The following is a 26,507-nucleotide window of genomic DNA, read 5'->3' as shown; positions in this document are numbered from 1 at the left end:
ATATATATATATATATATATATAGTGAATGTAGGTTTGCGGCAGGGGTGTGTGATGTCTCCATGGTTGTTTAATTTGTTTATGGATGGGGTTGTTAGGGAGGTAAATGCAAGAGTTTTGGAAAGAGGGGCAAGTATGAAGTCTGTTGGGGATGAGAGAGCTTGGGAAGTGAGTCAGTTGTTGTTCGCTGATGATACAGCGCTGGTGGCTGATTCATGTGAGAAACTGCAGAAGCTGGTGACTGAGTTTGGTAAAGTGTGTGGAAGAAGAAAGTTAAGAGTAAATGTGAATAAGAGCAAGGTTATTAGGTACAGTAGGGTTGAGGGTCAAGTCAATTGGGAGGTAAGTTTGAATGGAGAAAAACTGGAGGAAGTGAAGTGTTTTAGATATCTGGGAGTGGATCTGGCAGCGGATGGAACCATGGAAGCGGAAGTGGATCATAGGGTGGGGGAGGGGGCGAAAATTCTGGGGGCCTTGAAGAATGTGTGGAAGTCGAGAACATTATCTCGGAAAGCAAAAATGGGTATGTTTGAAGGAATAGTGGTTCCAACAGTGTTGTATGGTTGCGAGGCGTGGGCTATGGATAGAGTTGTGCGCAGGAGGATGGATGTGCTGGAAATGAGATGTTTGAGGACAATGTGTGGTGTGAGGTGGTTTGATCGAGTGAGTAACGTAAGGGTAAGAGAGATGTGTGGAAATAAAAAGAGCGTGGTTGAGAGAGCAGAAGAGGGTGTTTTGAAGTGGTTTGGGCACATGGAGAGAATGAGTGAGGAAAGATTGACCAAGAGGATATATGTGTCGGAGGTGGAGGGAACGAGGAGAAGAGGGAGACCAAATTGGAGGTGGAAAGATGGAGTGAAAAAGATTTTGTGTGATCGGGGCCTGAACATGCAGGAGGGTGAAAGGAGGGCAAGGAATAGAGTGAATTGGAGCGATGTGGTATACCGGGGTTGACGTGCTGTCAGTGGATTGAATCAAGGCATGTGAAGCGTCTGGGGTAAACCATGGAAAGCTGTGTAGGTATTTATATTTGCGTGTGTGGACGTATGTATATACATGTGTATGGGGGGGGGGGGGTTGGGCCATTTCTTTCGTCTGTTTCCTTGCGCTACCTCGCAAACGCGGGAGACAGCGACAAAGTATAATAAAATAAAAAATAATATATATATATATATATATATATATATATATATATATATATATATATATATATATATATATATATATATATTTTTAATTTTCCAAAAGAAGGAACAGAGAATTGGGCCAGGTGAGGGTATTCCCTCAAAGGCCCAATCCTCTGTTCTTAACGCTACCTCGCTAATGCGGGAAATGGCGAATTGTTTGAAAGAAAAAGAAAAAGAATATATATATATATATATATATATATATATATATATATATATATATATATATATATATATATATATATATATATATATATATATTTTTTTTTTCTTTTTTTTTTTTTTTTTGCTTTGTCGCTGTCTCCCGCGTTTGCGAAGTAGCGCAAGGAAACAGACGAAAGAAATGGCCCAACCCACCCCCATACACGTGTATATACATACATGTCCACACACGCAAATATACATACCTACACAGCTTTCCATGGTTCACCCCAGACGCTTCACATGCCCTGATTCAATCCACTGACAGCACGACAACCCCGGTATACCACATCGATCCAATTCACTCTATACCTTGCCCTCCTTTCACCCTCCTGCATGTTCAGGCCCCGATCACACAAAATCTTTTTCACTCCATCTTTCCACCTCCAATTTGGTCTCCCACTTCTCCTCGTTCCCTCCACCTCCGACACATATATCCTCTTGGTCAATCTTTCCTCACTCATTCTCTCCATGTGCCCAAACCATTTCAAAACACCCTCTTCTGCTCTCTCAACCACGCTCTTTTTATTTCCACACATCTCTCTTACCCTTACGTTACTTACTCGATCAAACCACCTCACACCACACATTGTCCTCAAACATCTCATTTCCAGCACATCCATCCTCCTGCGCACAACTCTATCCATAGCCCACGCCTCGCAACCATACAACATTGTTGGAACCACTATTCCTTCAAACATACCCATTTTTGCTTTCCGAGATAATGTTCTCGACTTCCACACATTCTTCAAGGCTCCCAGGATTTTCGCCCCCTCCCCCACCCTATGATTCACTTCCGCTTCCATGGTTCCATCCGCTGCCAGATCCACTCCCAGATATCTAAAACACTTTACTTCCTCCAGTTTTTCTCCATTCAAACTTACCTCCCAATTGACTTGACCCTCAACCCTACTGTACCTAATAACCTTGCTCTTATTCACATTTACTCTTAACTTTCTTCTTTCAAACACTTTAGCAAAATCAGTCACCATATATATATATATATATATATATATATATATATATGACTCATGGTGAGGTGCCTGAGGATTGGCGGAATGCGTGCATAGTGCCATTGTACAAAGGCAAAGGGGATAAGAGTGAGTGCTCAAATTACAGAGGTATAAGTTTGTTGAGTATTCCTGGTAAATTATATGGGAGGGTATTGATTGAGAGGGTGAAGGCATGTACAGAGCATCAGATTGGGGAAGAGCAGTGTGGTTTCAGAAGTGGTAGAGGATGTGTGGATCAGGTGTTTGCTTTGAAGAATGTATGTGAGAAATACTTAGAAAAGCAAATGGATTTGTATGTAGCATTTATGGATCTGGAGAAGGCATATGATAGAGTTGATAGAGATGCTCTGTGGAAGGTATTAAGAATATATGGTGTGAGAGGCAAGTTGTTAGAAGCAGTGGAAAGTTTTTATCGAGGATGTAAGGCATGTGTACGTGCAGGAAGAGAGAAAAGTGATTGGTTCTCAGTGAATGTAGGTTTGCGGCAGGGGTGTGTGATGTCTCCATGGTTGTTTAATTTCTTTATGGATGGGGTTGTTAGGGAGGTGAATGCAAGAGTTTTGGGAAGAGGGGCAAGTATGAAGTCTGTTGGGGATGAGAGAGCTTGGGAAGTGAGTCAGTTGTTGTTCGCTGATGATACAACGCTGGTGGCTGATTCATGTGAGAAACTGCACAAGCTGGTGACTGAGTTTGGTAAAGTGTGTGAAAGAAGAAAGTTAAGAGTAAATGTGAATAAGAGCAAGGTTATTGGGTACAGTAGGTTTGAGGGTCCAGTCAATTGGGAGGAAAGTTTGAATGGAGAAAAACTGGAGGAAGTAAAGTGTTTTAGATATCTGGGAGTGGATCTGGCAGCGGATGGAGCCATGGAAGTGGAAGTGGATCATAGGGTGGAGGAGGGGGCGAAAATCCTGGGAGCCTTGAAGAATGTGTGGAAGTCGAGAACATTATCTCGGAAAGCAAAAATGGGTATGTTTGAAGGAATAGTGGTTCCAACAATGTTGTATGGTTGCGAGGCGTGGGCTATGGATAGAGTTGTGCGCAGGAGGATGGATGTGCTGGAAATGAGATGTTTGAGGACAATGTGTGGTGTGAGGTGGTTTGATCGAGTAAGTAACGTAAGTGTAAGAGAGATGTGTGGAAATAAAAAGAGCGTGGTTGAGAGAGCAGAAGAGAGTGTTTTGAAATGGTTTGGGCACATGGAGAGAATGAGTGAGGAAAGATTGACCAAGAGGATATATGTGTCGGAGGTGGAGGGAACGAGGAGAAGTGGGAGACCAAATTGGAGGTGGAAAGATGGAGTGAAAAAGATTTTGTGTGATCGGGGCCTGAACATGCAGGAGGGTGAAAGGAGGGCAAGGAATAGAGTGAATTGGATCGATGTGGTATACCGGGGTTGACATGCTGTCGGTGGATTGAATCAGGGCATGTGAGGCGTCTGGGGTAAACCATGGAAAGCTGTGTAGGTATGTATATTTGCGTGTGTGGACGTATGTATATACATGTGTATGGGGGTGGGTTGGGCCATTTCTTTCGTCTGTGTCCTTGCGCTACCTCGCAAACGCGGGAGACAGCGACAAAGCAAAAAGAAAAAAAAAAAAAAATATATATATATATATATATATATATATATATATATATATATATATATATATATATATATATTTTTTTTTTTTTTTTCTTTCGCCATTTCCCGCGTTAGCGAGGTAGCGTTAAGAACAGAGGACTGGGCCTTAGAGGGAATATCCTCACCTGACCCCATTCTCTGTTCCTTCTTTTGGAAAATTAAGAAAAAAAACGTGAGGGGAGGATTTCAAGCCCCCCGCTCCCTCCCCTTTTATTCGCCTTCTACGACACGCAGGGAATACGTGAGAAGTATTCTTTCTCCCCTATCCCCAGGGATAATATATATATATATATATATATATATATATATATATATATATATATATATATATATATATATATATATATATATATTATCCCTGGGGATAGGGGAGAAAGAATACTTCTCACGTATTCCCTGCGTGTCGTAGAAGGCGACTAAAAGGGAAGGGAGCGGGGGGGGCTGGAAATCCTCCCCTCTCATTTTTTTTTTTTTTTAATTTTCCAAAAGAAGGAACAGAGAAGGGGGCCAGGTGAGGATATTTCCTCAAAGGCCCAGTCCTCTGTTCTTAACGCTCCCTTGCTAAAAAGAGCGTGGTTGAGAGAGCAGAAGAGGGTGTTTTGAAATGGTTTGGGCACGTGGAGAGAATGAGTGAGGAAAGATTGACCAAGAGGATATATGTGTCGGAGGTGGAGGGAACGAGGAGAAGAGGGAGACCAAATTGGAGGTGGAAAGATGGAGTGAAAAAGATTTTGTGTGATCGGGGCCTGAACATGCAGGAGGGTGAAAGGAGGGCAAGGAATAGAGTGAATTGGAGCGATGTGGTATACAGGGTTTGACGTGCTGTCAGTGGATTGAATCAAGGCATGTGAAGCGTCTGGGGTAAACCATGGAAAGCTGTGTAGGTATGTATATTTGCGTGTGTGGACGTGTGTATGTACATGTGTATGGGGGGGGGGGGGGGGGTTGGGCCATTTCTTTCGTCTGTTTCCTTGCGCTACCTCGCAAACGCGGGAGACAGCGACAAAGTATAAAAAAAAAAAAAAAAAAAAAAAATATATATATATATATATATATATATATATATATATATATATATATATAGGTAGCGCAATGAAACAGAGAAAAGAATGGCCCAACCCTCCCACATACACATGTGCGTATATACATAAACGCCCATACACGCACATATACATACCTATACATTTCAACGTATACATACTTATACATACACAGACATGCATATATATACATGTACATATACATTCTTGCTACCTTCATCTATTCTCGTCGCCACCCCACCACACATGAAATAGCATAACGCCCCCCTCGCGATGTAGCGCTAGGAAAACACAACAAAGGCCACATTCGTTCACACTCAGTCCCTAGCAGTCATGTGTAATGCACCGAAACCACAGCTCCCTTTCCACATCCAGGCCCCACAAAACTTTCCATGGTTTACCCCAGACGCTTCACATGCCCTGGTTCAATCCATTGACAGCACGTCGACCCCGGTATACCACATCGTTCCAGTTCACTCTATTCCTTGCACACCTTTCACCCTCATGCAAGTTCAGGCCCCGATCGCTCGAAATCTTTTTCATTCCATCCTTCCACCTCCAATTTGGTCTCCCGCTTCTCCTCGTTCCCTCTACCTCTGACACATATATCCTCTTTGGCAATCTTTCCTCACTAATTCTCTTCATGTGACCAAACCATTTCAACACACCCTCTTCTACTCTCTCAACTACCCTCATTTTACTACAACACATCTCTCTTACCCTTTCATTACTTACTCGATCAAACCACCTCACACCACATGCTGTCCACAAGCATTTCATTTCCAACACATCCACCCTCCTCCGTACAACCTTATCTATAGCTCATGCCTCGCAACCATATAGCATTGTTGGAACTACTATTCCTTCAAACATACCCATTTTTGCTCTCCGAGATAACGTTCTCGCCTTCCACACATTCTTCAACGCTCCCAGAACCTTCGCCCGTCCCCCACCCAGTGACTCACTTCCGCTTCCATGGTTCCATCCGCTGCTAAATCCCCTCTCAGATATCTAAAACACTTCACTTCCTCCAGTCTTTCTCCATTCAAACTTACCTCCCCGTTAACTTGTCCCTCAATCCTGAACCTAATAACCTTGCTCTTATTCACATTTACTCTCAGCTTCTTCTTTCACACACTTTGCCAAACTCAGTCACCAACTTCTGTAGTTTCTCACAAGAATCAGCCACCAACGCTGTATCATCAGCGAACAACAGCTAACTCACTTCCCAAGCCCTCTCATCCACAACAAACTGCATACCTGCCTCTCTCTCCAAAACTCTTGCATTCACTTCCCTAACCACCCCATCCATAAACAAATTAAACAACCATGGGGACATCACACACCCCTGCTGCAAACCGACATTCATAAGGAACCAGTCACTTTCCTCTCTTCCTACTCGCACACATGTCTTACATCCTTGGTAAAAACTTTTCACTGTTTCAAGCAACTTACCTCCCGCACCATATACTCTTAATACCTTCCACAAAGCATCTCTATCAACCCTATCATATGCCTTCTCCAGGTCCATAAATGCTACATACAAATCCATATGTTTTTCTGAGTATTTCTCACATGCATTCTTCAAAGTAAACACCTGATCCACTCATCCTCTACCACGTCTGAAAACACACTTCTTTTCCCCAGTCTGATTCTCTGTACATGCCTTCACCCTCTCAATCAATACCCTCCCATATAATTTCCCAGGAACGCTCAACAAACTTATACCTCTGTAATTTGAACACTCACCTCTATCCCCAAGCATATATATATATATATATATATATATATATATATATATATATATATATATATATATATATATATATATGATAATCACATCATCAGGGGAGACACAAGAGAGAAATATAAGTCAGTTGTTTATCAACTGAGTTATATTTCTCTCTTGTGTCTCCCCTGATGATGTGATTATTACACGAAAGTGCACTTGGGAACTTATCGTGTTTAATTTTCCCCATGGATTCGTAGGAATATATGCACATATGAATACATAATCTGTATTTGTGAACATATATATTCCAAATGCAGTTACTTCTCCCCTGGTTATACATCTATTTACTCGTGTGGATATGAAATGCAAACAAACCAGATTTAACTTTTGATAAGGTAAATTTTCATGAAATCATTCGAGTTTTTCTGCCTAAATCACTTGAGTTTATGAGAATGGTATAAGATTTATTTCATTCTTTTACATTCGAGGCTCCAAAAGCTACAAAAAAAAAATACTGAAGTCGTGGAATTACTGTAATCCTGATGCTTAGGGACAGTAGCTATCTTACCTCGGTAATGTTCTATAGACGAAGCCCTTCAACCGTTTCCTTTCGCAGGTGTGGCGAACGTGGGGGGAGGCGGTTAGCGAAGTGCGGTTCTCCCTTCGTCGGGTACGTGACGGTGAGGCGGGCCCCAATTGCAGCAGCAGCGGGCGCCCCGAACGCAGCAGAAGACGCCAGAAGTGGAAGCACGCCTACGGCTCCAAGGAGACCCTCCACCCGAAGAAGCTGGCTAGGGAGGACCCCAAGTTCAGGTGTGTGAGACGTGTGCTCATGTTGAGGGGTCGTATGTGTGGGAGATGTTTATGGCAAGCCGTTTTGTGTCATGTTTGGCAGGGCAGTTACGTATGTCTGAGTCATGTTGGTCAGGCAGTTACGTATGTGGTAAAATCATGTTGGTCCAGCAGTTGCATATGGGAGAGTTATTATCATCAGTTAGTTATATGTGAGGGAATCATGACTGTCGGGCAGTTACATATGTGGGAGTTATATTTGTCAGGACTGTCACACATGAAGGAGTCATGTCAAAAGACGGAAGAGCTCCAGATATGTGGTTAAACCCTTCTCCATGATGGTTCGACCCTTGGGCACGACGGTATGATCCATAAGTACGACAGTACGACCCTTGGTTATGATGGCCATGGCCTTTAACAACCCTCAAGGGTCAGGTCAAAGGCCAAGGTCATCATACCCAAGAGTCGTCCCGTCGTGTTCAAGGCGGTAAGTTAGAGGAATTTGGTGAGTGTGGAGCAAGGAGGTGTTAGGTAGCTATGGTGTCACTGATGATGTGGACAGAGAAGTGTCCACTAGATGGCAGGGAGGAGGAGGATACAATGCAGGGTGTGATCTTGCTAAATGGAAGGGAAGAGCAAAGCTTCCCTTAAGCCTAACTGTTAAAGTAATGGCCGTTTAGAAGAGAACGAACATGACAGCATAGGTTTTCCATTAAGGGCAGGTATAGGGGCGTTGAAGGTTGTCCAATAAGGTTGAGGATAAGGGACGATAATGTTTAAATTTGTCACCGAACGTTAAGGACAAGGACGTTAATGTTTAAGGTTGTCAATGAAGGATACGGACAGGAGCGTTATGTTTGTCAACAAAGGATACAGACAGGAGCGTTAATGTTCAAGGTTGTCAACAAAGGATACGGACAGGGGCGTTAATGTTTAAGGTTGTCGACTAATGATACGGACATGGGCATTAATGTTTAAGGTTGTCAACGAAGGTTAAGGACAGGCACGTTAGTGTTTAAGGTTGTTAGCGAAAGATTACAGACAGGCGCATTAGTTTTTAAGGGTTTTCAACGAAGGATACGGAACAGGGGCGTTAAAGTTTAAGGTTGTCAACGAAGGATTCAGACAGAAGCATTAATGTGTACAGTTGCCAACGAAGGATACGGACAAAAGCGTTAATGTTTGTTGTCAACGAAAGGTAAGGAGCGAGGCGTTATGTTTACACCAAGTGGGAGGGCCAGGAAATAGCATTGCATTTCAGACACCGAGTTGGAGTAGAAGCATCAGTTGACAGGTCTTATATTTCTCACCAGGTTGTGCGATCAGGATGGATATTGCTCATGGTGAACTAATGTGTAACTGTACGATAACAGAAAGCACTGCACGGTAAGAGAGATGGATAACAGACTAATGTTGTAATCCATCAGTGACCTATGGTCAAAACCCACTGGAGTTAGCCTAGGAAGATGGTAGAGCTTAACAGTAAGCTCCAGCTTGAGTTGCAGTATCAGCTTCAACCAGTGAGTGAGTCTGGAGTTGACCAGGCACACGGAGTGAACCTGCCTGGTAAGATCAGTCTTATTATAATATGGGTTTAACCTGCCCAGGTGAGTGAGCGCTACACGTGTGGAGGGTCTGCCTGCTTGGCTTAATGGGCCGAGTCGGGGTGATTCGGAAGAGCCTTTACAGTAGTGGTGGCGCCGACCTAGCTTATCAGGGTCGTTATGGACTTGATGAAAGGCTAGCCCGACCTTAGGGCCTTACTTTAATGAGGTCAGACTGATTTACTATTAATGGGGTCAGCCTTGATTAGTCAGTTGCCGGAGGCAGGGCAGGTGTATCAGCGCCGCCGCCCACTTATCATGGACCCCAACAGACGCGGACGGAAATCACTTTACACATTCGTTCATGGTATTTTGTTTCGAAATAAATCTAGCATTTCAGCTGATTTCCAAGTAATCAATGAAGTAGAGGGAATCTCGTAGGTGAATAACTATGCTGTATTTTAATCGGGACGAACATAGCTACTACAGGTTCAGTGGGAAATGTGTGATCGACGTTTCCACGGCCATATTTCGTTAATTAGAGACTTGGCGCGAAAATAAAAGCAAAGGAACAAATAACTGTGGATCAGGTCAAGCTTGGAGGGGTCTAGGGGGGGCCCCGAGTACCGTAAGGCTCCTGTTGTCGTTGATACTGGGTGGCTGTCGACCATCTGGCCAGCCGGAAAGTTTTAGTCTTTCTTGACCAAACAGCAATGAATGATTCTTTAAGGGTTTTTAAGGTAATGGAGGATGATTCTGCACAAACAAGGACGAGGATGGAAGCAGCCAGTATTTCTGAAGTTCCCTCACGAACGTTCAGCTTCTTGTAGCTAACATTACGTCAGCTTGGCGGTTTATGAATGAACAATTTGCACCAGGAGGCACTAGAAAACGTACAACAGCGTAAGTTTCGTAAGTTTCACTGACGTGTGGCTGCAGGGAAATAAGAATGATGGATTATGAATATCTTGTTTGCTGCTAGACAGCGTTACGCCAACCGCCACATAGAAAAAGAAAATCATTGCTACAGACGCGTGGATTAAAAAGTCGCAGGTCGAGCGGCCCTTAGGTGAAGGGTCCGCGCCTCCGAGTTGCAGTGTAGGCGAATAATTCCTCCATTTGCGGGCATTAGTTCGTCATATGTAGGCGAAAGTTCTAATCATTTTCCTGCTGCAGAACTTTACCAAATATGAATGCGACAGTCGTCAGTAATCTCCGTGATGGCGACGGAGATGTTTAGCGTAGGTGAATTCACATTGGGCAGTGTCCTCCAACACTAGGGTGAAGGGCACAGATAGGAGGGAGAGGTGGCACCCTCACCTGGCCCACAGTCGGCTGCTGTAGTGCCGGGGAAGGAAGGTCTGGACGCTGGCCGAGTACACAACACCCCTAACTGACCACAACACCGCCGGAAAAGAAGACTAAAAGTGGTTTACGAAACACGGACTTTCTTTTTGTGTGTGATGCTTGTGTAGCTTGACTTCTTTAAGGATATTAGTGGCGCTCCATATCAGCAAGGAGGCCCTGTGACAGTGTGGAAGGCATGTGACAATGTGTTCAGCAGCCTAGAATTGACGGATGGGACGGTGTTTAGTAGCCTAGCCTTTGATAGATGGGACTCAACCTCCTGATAACGAGATGATAAAAACAGCTGGATAAACAGTGACCACGAGCTAGGGAGTGGTGGCAGTGATTGTTGAATGCGACTGACTGGAATAATGGGGTAAACTGACTGGAGGGGGAGGGGGACTATCTCAAGGCTCGCCTTTCACATGCTGGGCCTGTCTACCTGATGAAAGTGACGGGGAAGATAAACAAAAACTACCTCGTACATGTTTATGGTCGGGGGCAATGGTTGACGATTTTAGGTAGACCCATATTCTAACTGGTGTTTCAAGCGGACGTTTGTCGTTTGTCACAATTTCATGTTTGCTTTTCCTGATGACGGGACGTAAAGAGAGAGAGAGAGAGAGAGAGAGAGAGAGAGAGAGAGAGAGAGAGAGAGAGAGAGTCACTGAATCTCGACCTTATTCGTTCATCTATTCGTAGTTATACATTGATCATCGCCACTATGAAGTATATACATAACATGTGTAAACCACGGTGTGGGACCTCGTCACACCTCTCCATGTTCCGTCACTTTAAAAGGTAAGGCCTGCCTTCTGTGGCCAGCCTGTTGCTCCCACGAGATATGTCAGGTGATGGCCAACCAACTAATACATATTCTGTGGGCGAGAATTGGTGTGTGGTTTATATCATATTAGCATATTTGGTGTTGACGATGTTGTAACACTTGGTAAAACTACTGGCTGTATGGTTTGCCATGTTGCAAGGAAACCGAACCTTATCTTCACTTTGTAGATTTTTTTCGCTACTTGTCGTTACGAGGGGAGTACGAACAAGGAAGAGTTTTTTCTTTTTCATTACAGCAGATAAACACACTAACTTTTTTGTAAGTTAAGGAATTTATGTGCACTAGAGGAATTACACACGAGCGAGAATCGTTGATCGAGTGAGTAGCAAGAGTAATTAAAATTTGTCATAATTTTCCGATGTCTGAATGTGTGTGGATGTAACCAAGATGAGAAGAAAGGATGGGTAGTATGTTTGAGGAAAGGAACCTGGATGTTCTGGCTCCGAGTGAAACGAAGCTCAAGGGTAAAGGGGAAGAATAGCTTGGAAAAGTCTTGGGAGTAAAGTCAGGGGTTGGTGAGAGGACAAAAGATAAGGAAGTAGTAGCACCACTCCTGAAGCAGGAGTTCTGGGAATTTGTGATAGAATGTAAGAGAGTACATTCTAGATTGATGTGGGTAAAACTGAAAGTGGATGGAGAGAAGTGGGTGATTATTGGTGCTTATGCAGCTAGTCATGTGAAGAAAGATCATGAGAGGCAAGTGTTTTGGGAGCAGCTGAGTGACTGCGTCAGCAGCTTTGGTGCACGAGACCGGGTATTAGTGATGGATGATTTAAATGCGAAGGTGAGTAATGTGGCAGTTGAGGGTATAATTGGTGTACATGGGTATTCGGTGCTTTGAATGGAAATGAAGAGCTTGTGGATTTGTGTGCTGAAAAAAAACAAGTGATTAGGAGAAGTGGTCAAAGGGCATTATCAGATTACGTGGTAATTGATAGACATGTAAAAGAGGGACTTTTGGATGAAAATATGCTGAGAGGGGTAGTTGGTGGGATGTCTGATCACTGTCTTGTGGAAGAGAAAGTGAAGATTTGTAGAGGTTTTCAAAAAAGAAGAATGTTGGGGAGAGAAGAGTGGTGAGAGTAAGTGAGCTTTAAAGTGTCTTGTGTGAGGAAGTACCAGGAATTATAAAGTGTACAATGGCAGAAGCTGAGAGCAGATGATGAGAGGGGAGTGGGTGAGGAATGGGATGTATTTGGGGAAGCAGTGATGGCATGTGCAAAAGATGCATGTGGCACAAGAAAGGTGGAAGATGGGCAGCTTAGAAAGGGTAGCGAATGGTGGGATGAAGAAAAGTTGTTAGTGAAAGAGAAAAGAGAGGTGTTTTGAATGATACTTACAAGGAAGGAGTGCAAATGACCTGGAGATGTATAAAAAAAATGTGGCAAGAGTTCAAGAGGAAGGTCCAAGGGTTAAAAGAGGGCAAATGAGAGTTGGAGTAAGAGAGTATCATTAAACTTTAGGGAAAATAAAAAGATGTTTTGGAAGGAGATCAGTAGTTTACGAAAGACAAGAGAATGGATGGGAACATCAGTGAAGGAGGCAAGAGGGGTAAGTGATAAAGGTAGTGATGAAATGAGAAGGAGATGAGTGAGTTTTTGAAGGTTTGTTGAATGTTGTTGATGACAGAGTGGCAGATGTATCGTGTTTTGGTTGGGATGGTGTGCAAAGTGAGAGGGTCATGGAGAATGGCTTGGTTAAGAAAGAAGAGGTGGTGAAAGCCTTGCACAAGATGAAATCCAGCAAGGCAGCAGGTTTGGGTGGTATTGCAGTTGAAATATTAAGAAAGGGGTGACTGTGTTGTTGACTGGTTGGTAAGGATATTCAATCTATGTATGGATCATGGCGAAGTGCCTGAGGATTGGCGGAATATATGTATAGTGTCATTGTACAAAGGCAAAGGGTATAAAGGTAAGTGTTCAAACTACAGAGGCATAAGTTTGTTGAGTATTCCTGGAGAATTGTACGGGAGGGTATTGATTAAGAGAGTGAAGGCATGTACAGATCATCAGATTGGGGAGGAACAGTGTGCAGTGTGGTTTCAGAAGAGGTAGAGGTTGTGTGGATCAGGTGTTTGCTTTGAAGAGTGTGTGTGAGAAGTATCTGAAAAACAGTTGGATTTGTATGTAGCATTTATGAATCTGGAGAAGGCATATTACAAGGTTGATAGAGATGCTTTGTGGAAGGTCTTAAGAGTATATGGTGTAGGAAGAAAGTTGGTAGAAGTAGTGAAAAGATTTTATCAAGGATGTAAGGCATGTGAATCAGTGGGAAGAGAGGAGAGTGATTGGCTCCCAGTGAAGGTCGGTCTCCGACTGGGGTGTGTGATGTCTCCATGCTTGCTTAATTTGTTTATGGATGGGGTGGTTAGGGAGGTAAATGTAAGTTTTGGAGAGAGGGGCAAACATGCAGTCTGCAATGAATGAGAGGGCCTGGGCGAAGGTTCTGGGAGTGATGAAGATTTTGTGGAAAGAGAGAATGTTATCTCAGAAAGCAAAAATGGGTATGTTTGAGAGAATAGTAGTTTCAACAATATTATATGGTTGTGAGGTGTGGGCTATAGATAGGGTTGTACAGGGGAGGATGGATGTGTTGGAAATGAAATGTTTGAGGACCATATGTGGTGTGAGGTGGTTTGATCGAGTAAGTAATGAAAGGGTAAGGGAGATGTGTGGAAATAAAAAGAGTGGGGTTGAGAGAGCAGGAGAGGGTGTGTTAAAATGGGTTGAACATATGGAGGGAATGAGTGAGTTAAGGTTGACAAAGAGGATACATGTTTCAAAGGTGGAGATAACGAGGAAAAGCAGGAGACCAAATTGGAGGGAGAAGGATGGAGTGAGAAAGATTTTGAGTGATCGGGGCCTGAACGTACAGGAGGGTGAGAGGCTTACAAGTAATAGATTGAAATGGAACACTTTGGTATACCGGGGTCAATGTGCTGTCAATGGACTTAACCAGGGCATGTGAAACATCTGGGGTAAACCATGGAAAGGTCTGTGGGGCCTGGATGTGGATAGGGAGTTGTGGTTTCAGTGCATTTCTCCTTGTTCTCTCCACCTCTGACACATATACCTCTTTGTCAACCTCTCCTCACTCATTCTCTCCATATGTCCAAACCATTTCAACACACCCTCTTCTGCTCTCTCAATTCCACACATCTCTCTTACCCTTTCATTACATACTCGATCAAACCACCTCACACCACATATTGTCCTCAAATATTTCATTTCCAACAAATCCATCCTCCTCTGTACAACCCTATCTATAGCCCATGCCTCACAGCCATATAATATTGTTGGAACTACTAGTCCTTCAAACATACCCATTTTTGATCTCTGAGATAACATTTTCTTTTTCCACATAACCTTCATCACTCCTAAAACCTTCGCTCCCTCCCCCACCCACTGACATTTCTGCTTCTCTGGTTCCATTTGCTGCTAAGTCCACTCCCAGGTATGTAAAACACCACTTCTTCCAAATTTTTATCCCTGGTTATAGGGGGGGAAAGAATACTCACATATTTCGCGCGTGTTGTAGAAGGTGACTAAAAGGGGCAGGAGCGGGGGGCTGGAAACCCTTCCCTCCTTGTATTTCAGTTGCTAAAAGGGAAACAGAAGGAAAAAAAATGTTTTTGAATCAAATTTTGTAGATTAACTCTTCATATGTATCTCCTTTCCCTATAATCATTATTATCCAACCTCAGGAACCTTTTTTTTTCATTCTTGCAGTTTCCAGGCTGTTCAAGTCAATTGAGAAACAATGGATTCCTCTGGAACAAGGTCATTTTCTTGAGACTGCACTCCTTTTTGTCTGTTATTACAGCATACAGGTGGAGTCCAGTTACAACCTTCACCCATTAGATTTCAGTAACTCTGGAATGTTCTCCACAGAGTAGGATGGTCATAAAGTCTTCAGAAATAATACTGGGGAATGGAACAGAAAAGTTTTTCTTTTTGCATTGGCTTAATATGGCCCAGAATCCAACCTACTCTGCGTAACGAGACACTAACACATCTTATTCCATGTGAACATTACACATTATTTCTGTTGCGTATTAAAATTAAGATGCATTCATTCATGTTCAGTTTCATTATTTGGGTCTGTATTTTTTATTTCATTGTCTAAATTTTTTATCATACCCTTAGCTATGAAGCTGAGGAACATTATGGTTTCCTGCATACCTTATATTTATCCCTGTATCTCAGTCTTGTGTGCATCCCATTTCATAATGTCGCCATTAGATTGGACCAAACTTTTACCACAGATTATACATTACACAGTTCTACACCTATCCCTAGGGATAGGGGAGAAAGAATACTTCCCACGTATTCCCTGCGTGTCGTAGAAGGCGACTAAAAGGGGAGGGAGCGGGGGGCTGGAAATCCTCCCCTCTCGTTTTTTTTTTTTTTTTAATTTTCCAAAAGAAGGAACAGAGAATTGGGCCAGGTGAGGGTATTCCCTCAAGGCCCAGTCCTCTGTTCTTAACGCTACCTCGCTAATGCGGGAAATGGCGAATAGTTTGAAAGAAAGAAAAGAAGTTCTACACCAAAAAATCTGAGTATATTAGGATTAGAGGTCAAAATCACAATGGGTCATATACCATGATATGAGATAATATGGACCACAATTGTACCACAGATGCTACTTACAAAGCTCTACACCTGGTAAAGTTTTTGAGGTTAAGGGTCATGGGTACTGAGTACAACACAGCATGAAGACTGGGTCAATGAACACAAACAAAATGCTTTCCACAAATACTGTTTTAGACATTAGATGAAAGTTGGATGTCACTGTCAGAGTTCAAGGCCACCACGTAATTCATACGAAAATGCTGTTTGATGATTTGTTGAATGAACGTTTACCAAATTTGTTCCATAAACACCACATATCAGGCTCTACATCAGTCTTAAATATTGTCTGGACATTTGATAGTCTGGACATATAAGATCAAAATGCTGAGCTTGCTATGTCATGTGAACAACAGTGATAATAAATACTTTTGTACTCTCTTTTCTGACCCAGATCAATCATATCTCCTGTCCCAAAGAGCACACAAACATACTCTTGAACTACTACCCAAAAATCAGCCACAAGCCAACCACACCCCTGGACAGAAGTCGTGAAGAACTTACAGAAAAGTCAGTCCAAAAGAACTGCTGGGTCACCCTTCTCTACCAATGGGACTTGTGGTGAAATCAAAACCTCAAAGAACTTCCCTACAACATATCCGCCATTTAACTTTGGCCCGGTTACACAACAAAATCCCAAACATCAGGGAGCTCATCAGCATAATACTTATCCTAAAATCTTGCAAACTACCAAACTCCCCATATCTGATATTTTCAGTATCCAAATTCTTTGGAAAACCTATTCACAACAGAAACATCCAAAATATTTCTGTCAATCCTAAACAGTATGGTTTTAAGACATAGTCGCCTCACTACCATATGAACCTCACCTACAAACATCTTAAATGGCATTACCCAACCACATCCCCATCATGCACAGTATTAATGACAATAGGTATCAATAAAGCTGTCATCACTGTCCATTGACACTGCCTTTCACAAAAATATACTTGACATTATACTTCAAAATAATGTGAAAAATTCATAAATGGTCTCCAAGCCAAAGTAATTCACAGAAGCTTGTCTAAAATCCTGTTGCTCTTCAGTGGAGTACCCGAAGGAGCAGTTTTTTTCCACCTTTTCAGTTTCTTCCATCACATCCCACAAGCCACAGTGTAAAAGTAAAAGTCCTCATGTATGTAGATGACCTCAGAATCATATAATACTGTGACATAACCCTAGCAACAACAAATATACAACATTACATTACACAATAGAACACTAGCTTAATCAAAACAAAGTCTGCATCCCCTCAGATATCTGCTGTCACCTTCTTAACTCCAGACTGACGTGAATCCAACCTGCACTTCACATCACCTTTGATGATCAGCCTTTGACATTCAACAAAATCCCACCCATAATGGGTATTACATTAGACATGACATATCACATTACATTTATTCCCCACTTACCAGCACAAGAAGTAAACATAACAAAAAACATAACTGTAAACCACAGAAAACAAAGCCCTCACTTACAAACATTCAGTACCTGCACTGCAAAACAAAATTACTACATATACAAAATCCTTTCAGTATAATTGGCACTTAATTCTTCCTCACCCAACCACAACAATACTAACCACCATCTCCAGAGCAGAAACAAAAACACCTCTACTTCCCACATCAGCATACTGTACTCACAGATACCAATGCTTTTAAAGAACATGACATTGACAAAATGCATACACAGAGTAGTGATTCACCAAGCACTAAACAGCCAACCTCCTAACCCAGTCATAAACTCCACTCCACCAGACATACACCCATCTGAATCTACACTCCCCAGGTATGTATGAGTTACTCTCTCTTATAAACATTCTGGACACCTTCCATCTCTCTAACATTACAAATACTGATTCATCATATCCCAAGACTCCTCATGCCCAAAATGCAGCTGCCAAGCTGAAGACACTTAAACTCTTACTACTCAGTGGTCTTGCACTCTCCACGCATAGATGTACACACAATACTTCTTGAGCTTTGATCCCTCCTGGTGAATGCAGCTGCTTTCTGTGTCCTACAGATGGCAGGTCTGCCATCCTTCCACCTCCAGTTTGGTCTCCCACTTCTCCTCGTACCCTCCACCTCTGACATATATCCTCTTTGTCCATCTTTCCTTACTCATTCTCTCCATGTGACCAAACCATTTCAATACACCCTTTTCTACTCTCTCAACCACACTCTTTATTACCACACATCTCTCTTACCCTTTCAATGCTTACTCGATCAAACCACCTCTCACCACATACTGCCCTCAAACATCTCATTTCCAACACATCCACCCTCCTCCGCACAACCCTATCTATAGCCCATGCCTCACAACCATATAACATTGTTGGAACCACTATTCCCTCAAACATACCCATTTTTGCTCTTCAAGATAACATTCTTGCCTTCCACACATTCTTTAAAGCTCCTAGAACCTTCGCCCCCCTCCCCCAACCTGTGACTTACTTCTGCTTCCATGGTTCCATCCGCTGCCAAATCCACTCCCAGATATCTAAAACACTTCACTTCCTCCAGTTTTTTTCCATTCAAACTCACCTCCCAATCTGCTTGTCCTTCAACCCTACTGAACCTAATAACCTTGCTCTAATTCACATTTACTCTCAGCTTTCTTCTTTCACACACGTTACCAAACTCAGTCACCAACTTCTGCAGTTTCTCACCCGAATCAGCCACCAGCGCTGTATCATCAGTGAACAACAACTGACTCACTTCCCAAGCCCTCTCATCTACTTGCCCCTCTCTCCAAAACTCTTGCATTCACCTCCCTAACAACCCTATCCATAAACAAATTAAACAACCATGGAGACATCACACATCCCTGCCACAAACTGACATTCAGTGGGAACCAAATACTTTCCTCTCTTCCAACTCATACACATGCCTTACATCCTTGCTAAAAACTTTTCACTGCTTCAAGCAACTTACCTCCCACACCATATACTCTTAATACCTCCCACAGAGGATCTCTGTCAACTCTATCATATGCCTTCTCCAGTTCCATAAATGCTACATACAAATCCATCTATTTTTCTAAGTATTTCTCACATACATTCTTCAAAGCAAACACCTGATCCACACATCCTTTACCACTTCTGAAACCACACTACTCTTCCCCAGTCTGATGCTCTGTACATGCTTTCACCCTCTCAATCAATACCCTCCTATATAATTTCCCAGGAATATTATTATTACTATTATTATTATTATTATTATTATTTATTATTATTATAATTATTATTATTATTATAATGATAATTATCATTATTATTTACTTAATCACTGTTTCCCGCGTCAGTGAGGTAGTGCAGGGAAACAGACGAGGAATAGCCCAACCACTCACATACACATACATATACATAAATGCCCATACACGCACATATACATTTCAACATATACATACACAGACATATACATATATACCCATATACATATTCATCCCTGCTGCCTTCATCCATTCCTATCACCACCCTGCCACTCAGGAAACAGCATCTCCAGCAAGGTACTGCCAGGAAAAGACAAAACGGCAGCATCAGCTGTCATATGTAATGCACTGAAAACACAGCTCCCTTTCCACATCTAGGCCCCACAGACTTTCCCTAAGTTTACCCCAGATGCTTCACATGCCCTGGTTCAATCCATTGACAGCACATCGACCGCGGTATACCACATCATTCCAATTCACTCTATTCTTTGCATGCCTTTCACCATCCTGTATGTTAAGACCCCAATCGCTCAAAATCTTTTTCACTCCATCCTTCCACCTCCAATTATGGTCTCCAGCTTCTTGTTCCCTCCACCTCTGACACATATATCCTCTTTGTCAATCTTTCCTCACTCATTCTCTCCATGTGTCCAAACCATTTCAATATACCCTCTTCTGCTCTCTCAACCACACTCTTTTTATTACCACACATCCCTCTTACCCTTTCATTACGTACTCGATCAAACCACGTCACACCTCATATTGTCCTCAAACATTTCATTTCCAATACATCCACCCTTCTCTGCACAACCTTATCTATACAAAGACTTACATCATTTTAATTTTTGGAAGTTAGATGCTTGTCTACATATTATATGACTAGGTGATTGGACCATACTTGTACCACAGAAACTTTCATACTAAACTCCACACTAGAAAATAAGTTTTTGAGGTCTGGGTTTAAGGGTGAAGATCACAATATTGTCTGCACTATAAAACTACTAAATATTTGTTTACACAGTATCAGAGATGATTGAGAGTTGTACCTCTAATGTAGTTTGGGATGCCATAGGTCAAAGGCCAAGTTGACCAGGTCATGTATACTAGATTGTTTATAAATGCTTGCAAAGGTGATATCTAATGAATGAAGAAATATTGACCAAACAGGTACAACACATACTCAGTGCAAAATTCTGCACCTTAACAGTATTTTCATGCCTGGAGTAAACAAAATCAAGGTTACAAGGTCACGTGAACTAAATTGCAACTTTATGCTTATCCACAAAATACCTCATGATTGAATGAATGGATATTGGTAAATTATCACAGATACTACATACAAACTCCTGCCTTGAACTATTTTTTGGAGGACATGTTTGAGTAAATGCCATTAAATGCTTGTGTTCACATTATCTAGTGACTGGTAAATGGATGTTGACTAAATTTGTACCACAGATTTCACATACAAAGCTCTGTGACTTGTTCAAGTTTTAGAGATTTATGTGAAAGATTGTCATAAAGAAGGATGTCATTGGGAGGGAGTAGGGGTAGGGTTACAAAGCAAAATCCAGAAAGGGAGAAGTATTTTACAAAGATATTCTCTCAAATTGTACTTTCACTATGTATTCAAATACTATCAGCAAAATGGACAGCACAGATGGGTTGAATATCAAGGTTAGTTTCAGAAATTATTATCCAGCTGTGCTTGAATGAAAACTATATAGCTTTCTTTGTATCACTCAAGAGTGAATTGTACATTTTATGGGAGACTGTATGAAAAGTATGTTGATATCTGAAATGGTGGTGATGATAGGAGTTAAGCACAGTTACATTTGGAAAAGGGATCTATGTGTATTTTACTGATATTCTCATCAATTTGTTTCATTATGTGATAAAATAAGAGCTTACTTAGGACATCAAAACATGATACAACTGAGCATTTGAATCTGATTTACAGTTGCTTACACTAAGATGATTTATTAGTGATAGATTTACTAAAACTTGTAAATTTAAATATGTATGTTACTTGTTGAATGATTTGCTAATCTTTACTTGTATGAGTACATTGTACATAAAGGAGCAAATTAATCCTCTTAGTGACTGTCTGCTAATAAATGAAATTAAAATGTGTTTGTTCTTTCAGCGAGACAATGGAGAGGCTGATGCGATTGGTAGTAGCCCAGGGCGAGACCATTCAGGCACAGCTACGACGGCTGCAGGAAAGGGAACAGCAGATTGAGCAATACGAACAGCAAATGCATCTCCTTCGTGTCCAGAACCTTGGCACAGACTACCTCCTCCATTCTTACCTCAAGGATGAACAAGGTGAAGCTAAAGATGAACCTGGTAGTGAAGAGAAGAGTAATGATTCTGGAGTTGTGACAGAGGAGGTAGTGGAGACAACCGTGTGTCAGAATGTTGAAGGAATCACAGCAGAAGAGGATGCAGCAACAGCAGCAAGCTTGGAGGAAATTCAAGAACTAGCAGTAATACTGGCTAGAATTGAAGAGGTCAACAACCAGCTACTGCATGAGGAAGAGACACTCTCAGGCATATCAACAGCTGTCAGTGCTGCGCATGAGCAACATAAGGATGAGGCTGAGCTCCTTCACCAAGAACTGGGATGCGTTTCTCACATACATGCCCAACTGGTAGCAGATGTGCGGCAGAATGAACAGACATTGCGAGAAACTGAGGTGATCTTATGGCAACAGCGTAAGCAATTAGAGTTGCTGCTGCAGGAAGACACTGAATCTGACTTAGAGACTCATGCACTGAGGCAACACCTTGAGTACATTATTCACCTTCCTCCCTCAGCCTTTCAGCTTCCAGCTGATGAAGAGAGCCCTCCAAAGCAGGCAACATCAGTCACTAGTGCTTCCACAAGAGTCCCTCCACAAGACAACTGTAACAGAACTGATACAAATATCCTACATCAGTCTAGCACGAGAACCAACATTGGTAATGAAGTCATAGTGAAGGATGACGATGTCCCACCCCCTCCTCCAGCTTGTCCACCTCCAGTCATAGAGGATAATGAGGATGATGGACATGTAAACAAAAATAGCACCTTGTGCGTCAGTTCACGGTCTAGCACTTCATCTGATGCATCAACTAGTAGCAGCACAAGCAGTATAAGCAGAAAAACACCCACATGCTCGGTACCTAACAAGTCATCATCATCAACATCTTCCTGTCCTCCTTCTTCATCTAAAAGAAATGAAGCAAGAGGGAAGGACACAGACTCAACAGACTCTAATTCAGACACTGGTTTGAGTTCACTTCACAGTAGTAGTGATGAAGGTGCATATGTGTTGGACACTCTAGTTTGAGGGGAGAAAAATCTGCACTGCTTTGTGAATGTGGGTGCTTCTGAAATCTTCATTGGTGCAACATTTATGAAAGCACCCTTTCAAGGCCAAGAAATATATGAACTAGGAAATTTCCCACAGACAAATTTTGGCAGTGACAGAGTTGTGTAGTGTTACATAAATGGCTCAGTCTTTGTGATCTCATTATAGAGGTGTTGAGTGTTGATGATGCAGTATATAGAACAATTAGTAGACAGTTTAGAATAATGGAACCAGTGAACCAAATATGTACTCAGTGAAGTCATCAAAATTGTGTTCATACTCTTAAATAGTAAATGACAGTGTATTTTGATGATGTGATGAAACTGCACAATACTGTATTTGTATATAATGAGTATGTGTGCCTTATGTGCCTGAACTTATACTCAGTATGTTATATATCAAAGAATATTATTTTCGGTGTAAATTACTTCCTTGGTGCCTTTAGGAAGAGGGTCACCACCAGCTCAGTGTTGAAGCTTTATCGTGAATTTTAAGTTTTTATATGATGGTAAGGGTAATGTTGGACCTCATTTGGTTATTCTGTCAAGAATTTTCTTCCATTACAGACACAAAAAAAAATTTGCCACTTATAAGTATGAGCTGTGGCTTAATTCCACCTAAGTGAAGAGCAATCTTACAGAAAGTCACATAGCTCCTAATTACTTTTTCATCATATTTATGAATCATACCTGTGGAACACTGCCTTTACTTGATTCATATCATCAAGTAATATTCAAGTTCAGTGTTCTGTTAAAACTGCCACTTTTGTAAATTGTATGATATGGATTATCAATGCCATCAGGGATTTTCAATAAGGCCTATTATTCTCCTTATAAAGACATGTTTGCCTTTTGATATTTCTCCATCAGCAATTCCAAAAAAAATTTCTAATGAAATTCTTCAGTTTTTCCTACAATAAGCATTTACGAAAATTACAACTGGGGTTGCTCCTTCACCACTCCATATAGTACATACAGACATATCAGCTACTGGATGGGCAGTGCATTAAACATATTCAGAATTTATTTTATATCTGGAAGGCGAAAATTGTTGCTTACTCACTGGGTAATAGTAAAAAGTTCCAATAATATTTGACCATATATTTGACTTAAATACTGCCCATGCCTTCTGACTGACTGACCACTAATTGCACACTATCTTAAAATCCTATTTTTCACAGACAACATATATCTTTTTATTAATTCCTTCATTAGCTGGTTACTGTTTGTCTTGTAAGCTTTGTGTTAATTAATTTAATTACTGATTAGGACAGTGATCGACTTCTGTAAATGCATTACCACAGATATGTGGTGACATGGGGGATAGGTTTAATGAAGATCCCTGAAAGAGTCATTCAATTCCCATTGCTTGTACTAGTTTATTGTACTTGATGTATTGTTCCTGTGTACTTGAAGATTTTAAGTAGTATAGGTATGTTAAGAGAGCAAGAGTAATGAGCTATGTTATGTAAAGTACATGTAATAGTTTAGTAAAGCAATGGGCCAGGTACACCAAAGGCTCTGATTTCTTTACATTGTCTTATCTGTAATTCTAGATTTCAATATGCTGCCACTTTTTTATTGTATTTATTTCACAGCGTAGAATTTTTTAGGTATAAAGTAACTTCTGTGTCCGTGCTTTCTCCACCCCCAAATTTTTCCCACCTTATCAATAAGCAGTCTCACAGATTAAATTTACAAGTATATTTTTTCCACTCCATGAAAACTTAATTGATGTATATCTAAGAGCATAATAATAATACAGTCCAGTACTTACAGACTCTATCTGCATTTATGAAGAATTGTGGTATATATCTTGCAGTAGTTAATACTTATTTGTTTACATATATGTTAATTGGTATTCACCTCTTTGAATTTGACACCAGCAATCCTTCATCATTATCTGTCCAATAATAGTCATAACTTCACCTGTAGCAACTCTTGTTAGTCGTAAACTCATCCAAATACATAGTAGTGTAATGGGGAGATGTAGTCAGGTTTGTGATAGTCTTATTTTTTTCATGTTTACTTTAAAAGAAGTGTCTTGATTTATAGTTTTTTCCTGTAAGTTTACTTTGGAAGAAATGTCATGATTTATTACTTTTTCTTCTAAGTTAATACTATATTAGAAAATGAGTCATGATTGATACTACACTTGTTTGTTTTTTCATGCTATACTATTCATTATGAATGATTTTTAAACTTTCAAGCATAAGCAGTGCTAAAAGTTGGTCAAATTTTCTGAGCAGTATTCTGGATTCAGATTTCATGGCAAATCTTTTGATAAGGAACTTAACTAGGATTTTCTGATATGTGAACAGAATTAAGCCAATGAAGAGATGCCTAGATTTTTGCAGTGTAGTATTAATTTTTCTTAGAACACATATTCAGGTTGCAGAGAAAAGAAATATATCCCAAATGTTACAACTTCACATTAAGTGATTTTTTGCAGGTATTTATATAGTTTGAATGGATAAATTTGAATTCCACATACTATTACTTGATTGGAATAAACAGGAAATGTAGTATTCCTGTATATTTATATAACCTGAAGTCCATTTTCTACACCCAAATTAGAATGATACTTACCGATTCCTCCCTAAGCACCCAGGTCATTGAACATTTTGATGCAAAAGTATTGAAGAGCCATCAGCAGTGCTCAGAAATTTACTAATGAGGTCTATATGAATTTGAAGCATAGTTAAATAGTTGCCCTCCACTGTATGAAGAGGATCCAAGTTGTCTTGACAAGTGAGCTAACATCACAAATCAAAATGACAGTTGTCAATGAAGAGTAGCATCAAAATCAGAGTGAATATTTGCTTTACCCAGTATTACTAGCAGTATTATTTATTCTTATTTCTTTTTCTCGTGAAAGATTTATTTTCATTATATTTCATTGTTCTGCATAACATAGAAGTAATTTACAGTCCAAGAGATGTGCTGTAAATTGACATTCAGTTTTATATCAACTTAAAGAGGTTACAGTTGTTGGAAAATAAAGGCTTTTTATTCAAATTTTAAGAAAATAGAAAAATAATATAACATTTGTATTTTGTTTGAGTAAATAATTAGATTAACTGCACGGTAGTCATAAATGATAAAAGAGGAGCATGCTTTTTGTGCATCATTGGTCTTCTCTGTCAGACTGTAATAGCAGGGCTCTTCTTATCAATATTATACCTGCAGAATATGAAAGCAAAATTTATATTTGTTTAAGATTAACCTTCCTGTACAATAATATCATTGCTGAAATTTCATGATCTAGTATGCAACTGTCCTCAGTTATTCTTATGTGATGGTACTATTCTTAAAAATTTGGCTGATATAACTTTCCTGGGTGTCTCATCCCTCAGTTATCATTCTTTCATACCCATGTATAGTTATGCATCATGTACTAACTCATGCTGAACAAGAGATGTTCTACAGAATGTTTATTTTTCTCTTTGAATTTATATTTACCATTTAATCTAAACATATCCTTAGTGCCTTACACCATCAGTATTTTACATCTTCTCATGCATCTTGGTACAAATGTGTATACCCTCATAAACCAGTGATGTTGATAATGCTATTTTTATGAATATTCACAAAAGTTGTACATAATGTGTAGAGATTTTATAACTTGTGTATATATGATCATACTGATAATAAAGTTCATCAGAGACTACATTTTATGAAAATTTAATGCCTTGCATTATATGATAGGAGAGGCCATGAATTCTTGTTTAAACTACCTTGAAACCTGGTATCAATATCAGACATTCTTTTAAAACAAAACAGCTCACCTAAGAAGAAAAGAAAAAACGTTGTAGTGCATCTGTTTGAGTAATTGCAGATGTAAAATACCTATTGTATGCCATTATGAGTAAAGTAACAATAATGTGATTATTAACCAACAGATGACACTGAGGTACTGAAAATAATGTGGTGCAGTTTGAATTATGACTCAGATTACAAAGTTATGAACCAAAGTTTACATTCCTTG

At 40.7% G+C, this 26,507-nt stretch overlaps 1 protein-coding gene across 4 annotated transcripts in view; it reads left to right on the top strand.

Annotated features, from left to right (window-relative positions):
* The window catches only part of LOC139749421 (uncharacterized), an 832,237-nt gene extending 806,027 nt beyond the window's left edge, over positions 1 to 26,210 (top strand). For all 4 annotated transcript variants that reach the window (XM_071663264.1, XM_071663267.1, XM_071663266.1 and 1 more), the window contains 2 exons: positions 7,413 to 7,609; positions 21,311 to 26,210. In XM_071663264.1, coding sequence (XP_071519365.1) covers positions 7,413 to 7,609; positions 21,311 to 22,499 — 1,386 coding nt within the window. In that variant the 3' untranslated portion in view covers positions 22,500 to 26,210. The remainder of the gene's footprint in view (positions 1 to 7,412; positions 7,610 to 21,310) is intronic.
* The last annotated feature ends 297 nt before the right edge of the window (positions 26,211 to 26,507 follow it).

This window comes from Panulirus ornatus, chromosome 7 (genome assembly GCF_036320965.1).
Source record: "Panulirus ornatus isolate Po-2019 chromosome 7, ASM3632096v1, whole genome shotgun sequence".
NCBI lineage: Eukaryota > Metazoa > Arthropoda > Malacostraca > Decapoda > Palinuridae > Panulirus > Panulirus ornatus.
This window is presented reverse-complemented; position numbering and strand designations above follow the sequence as displayed.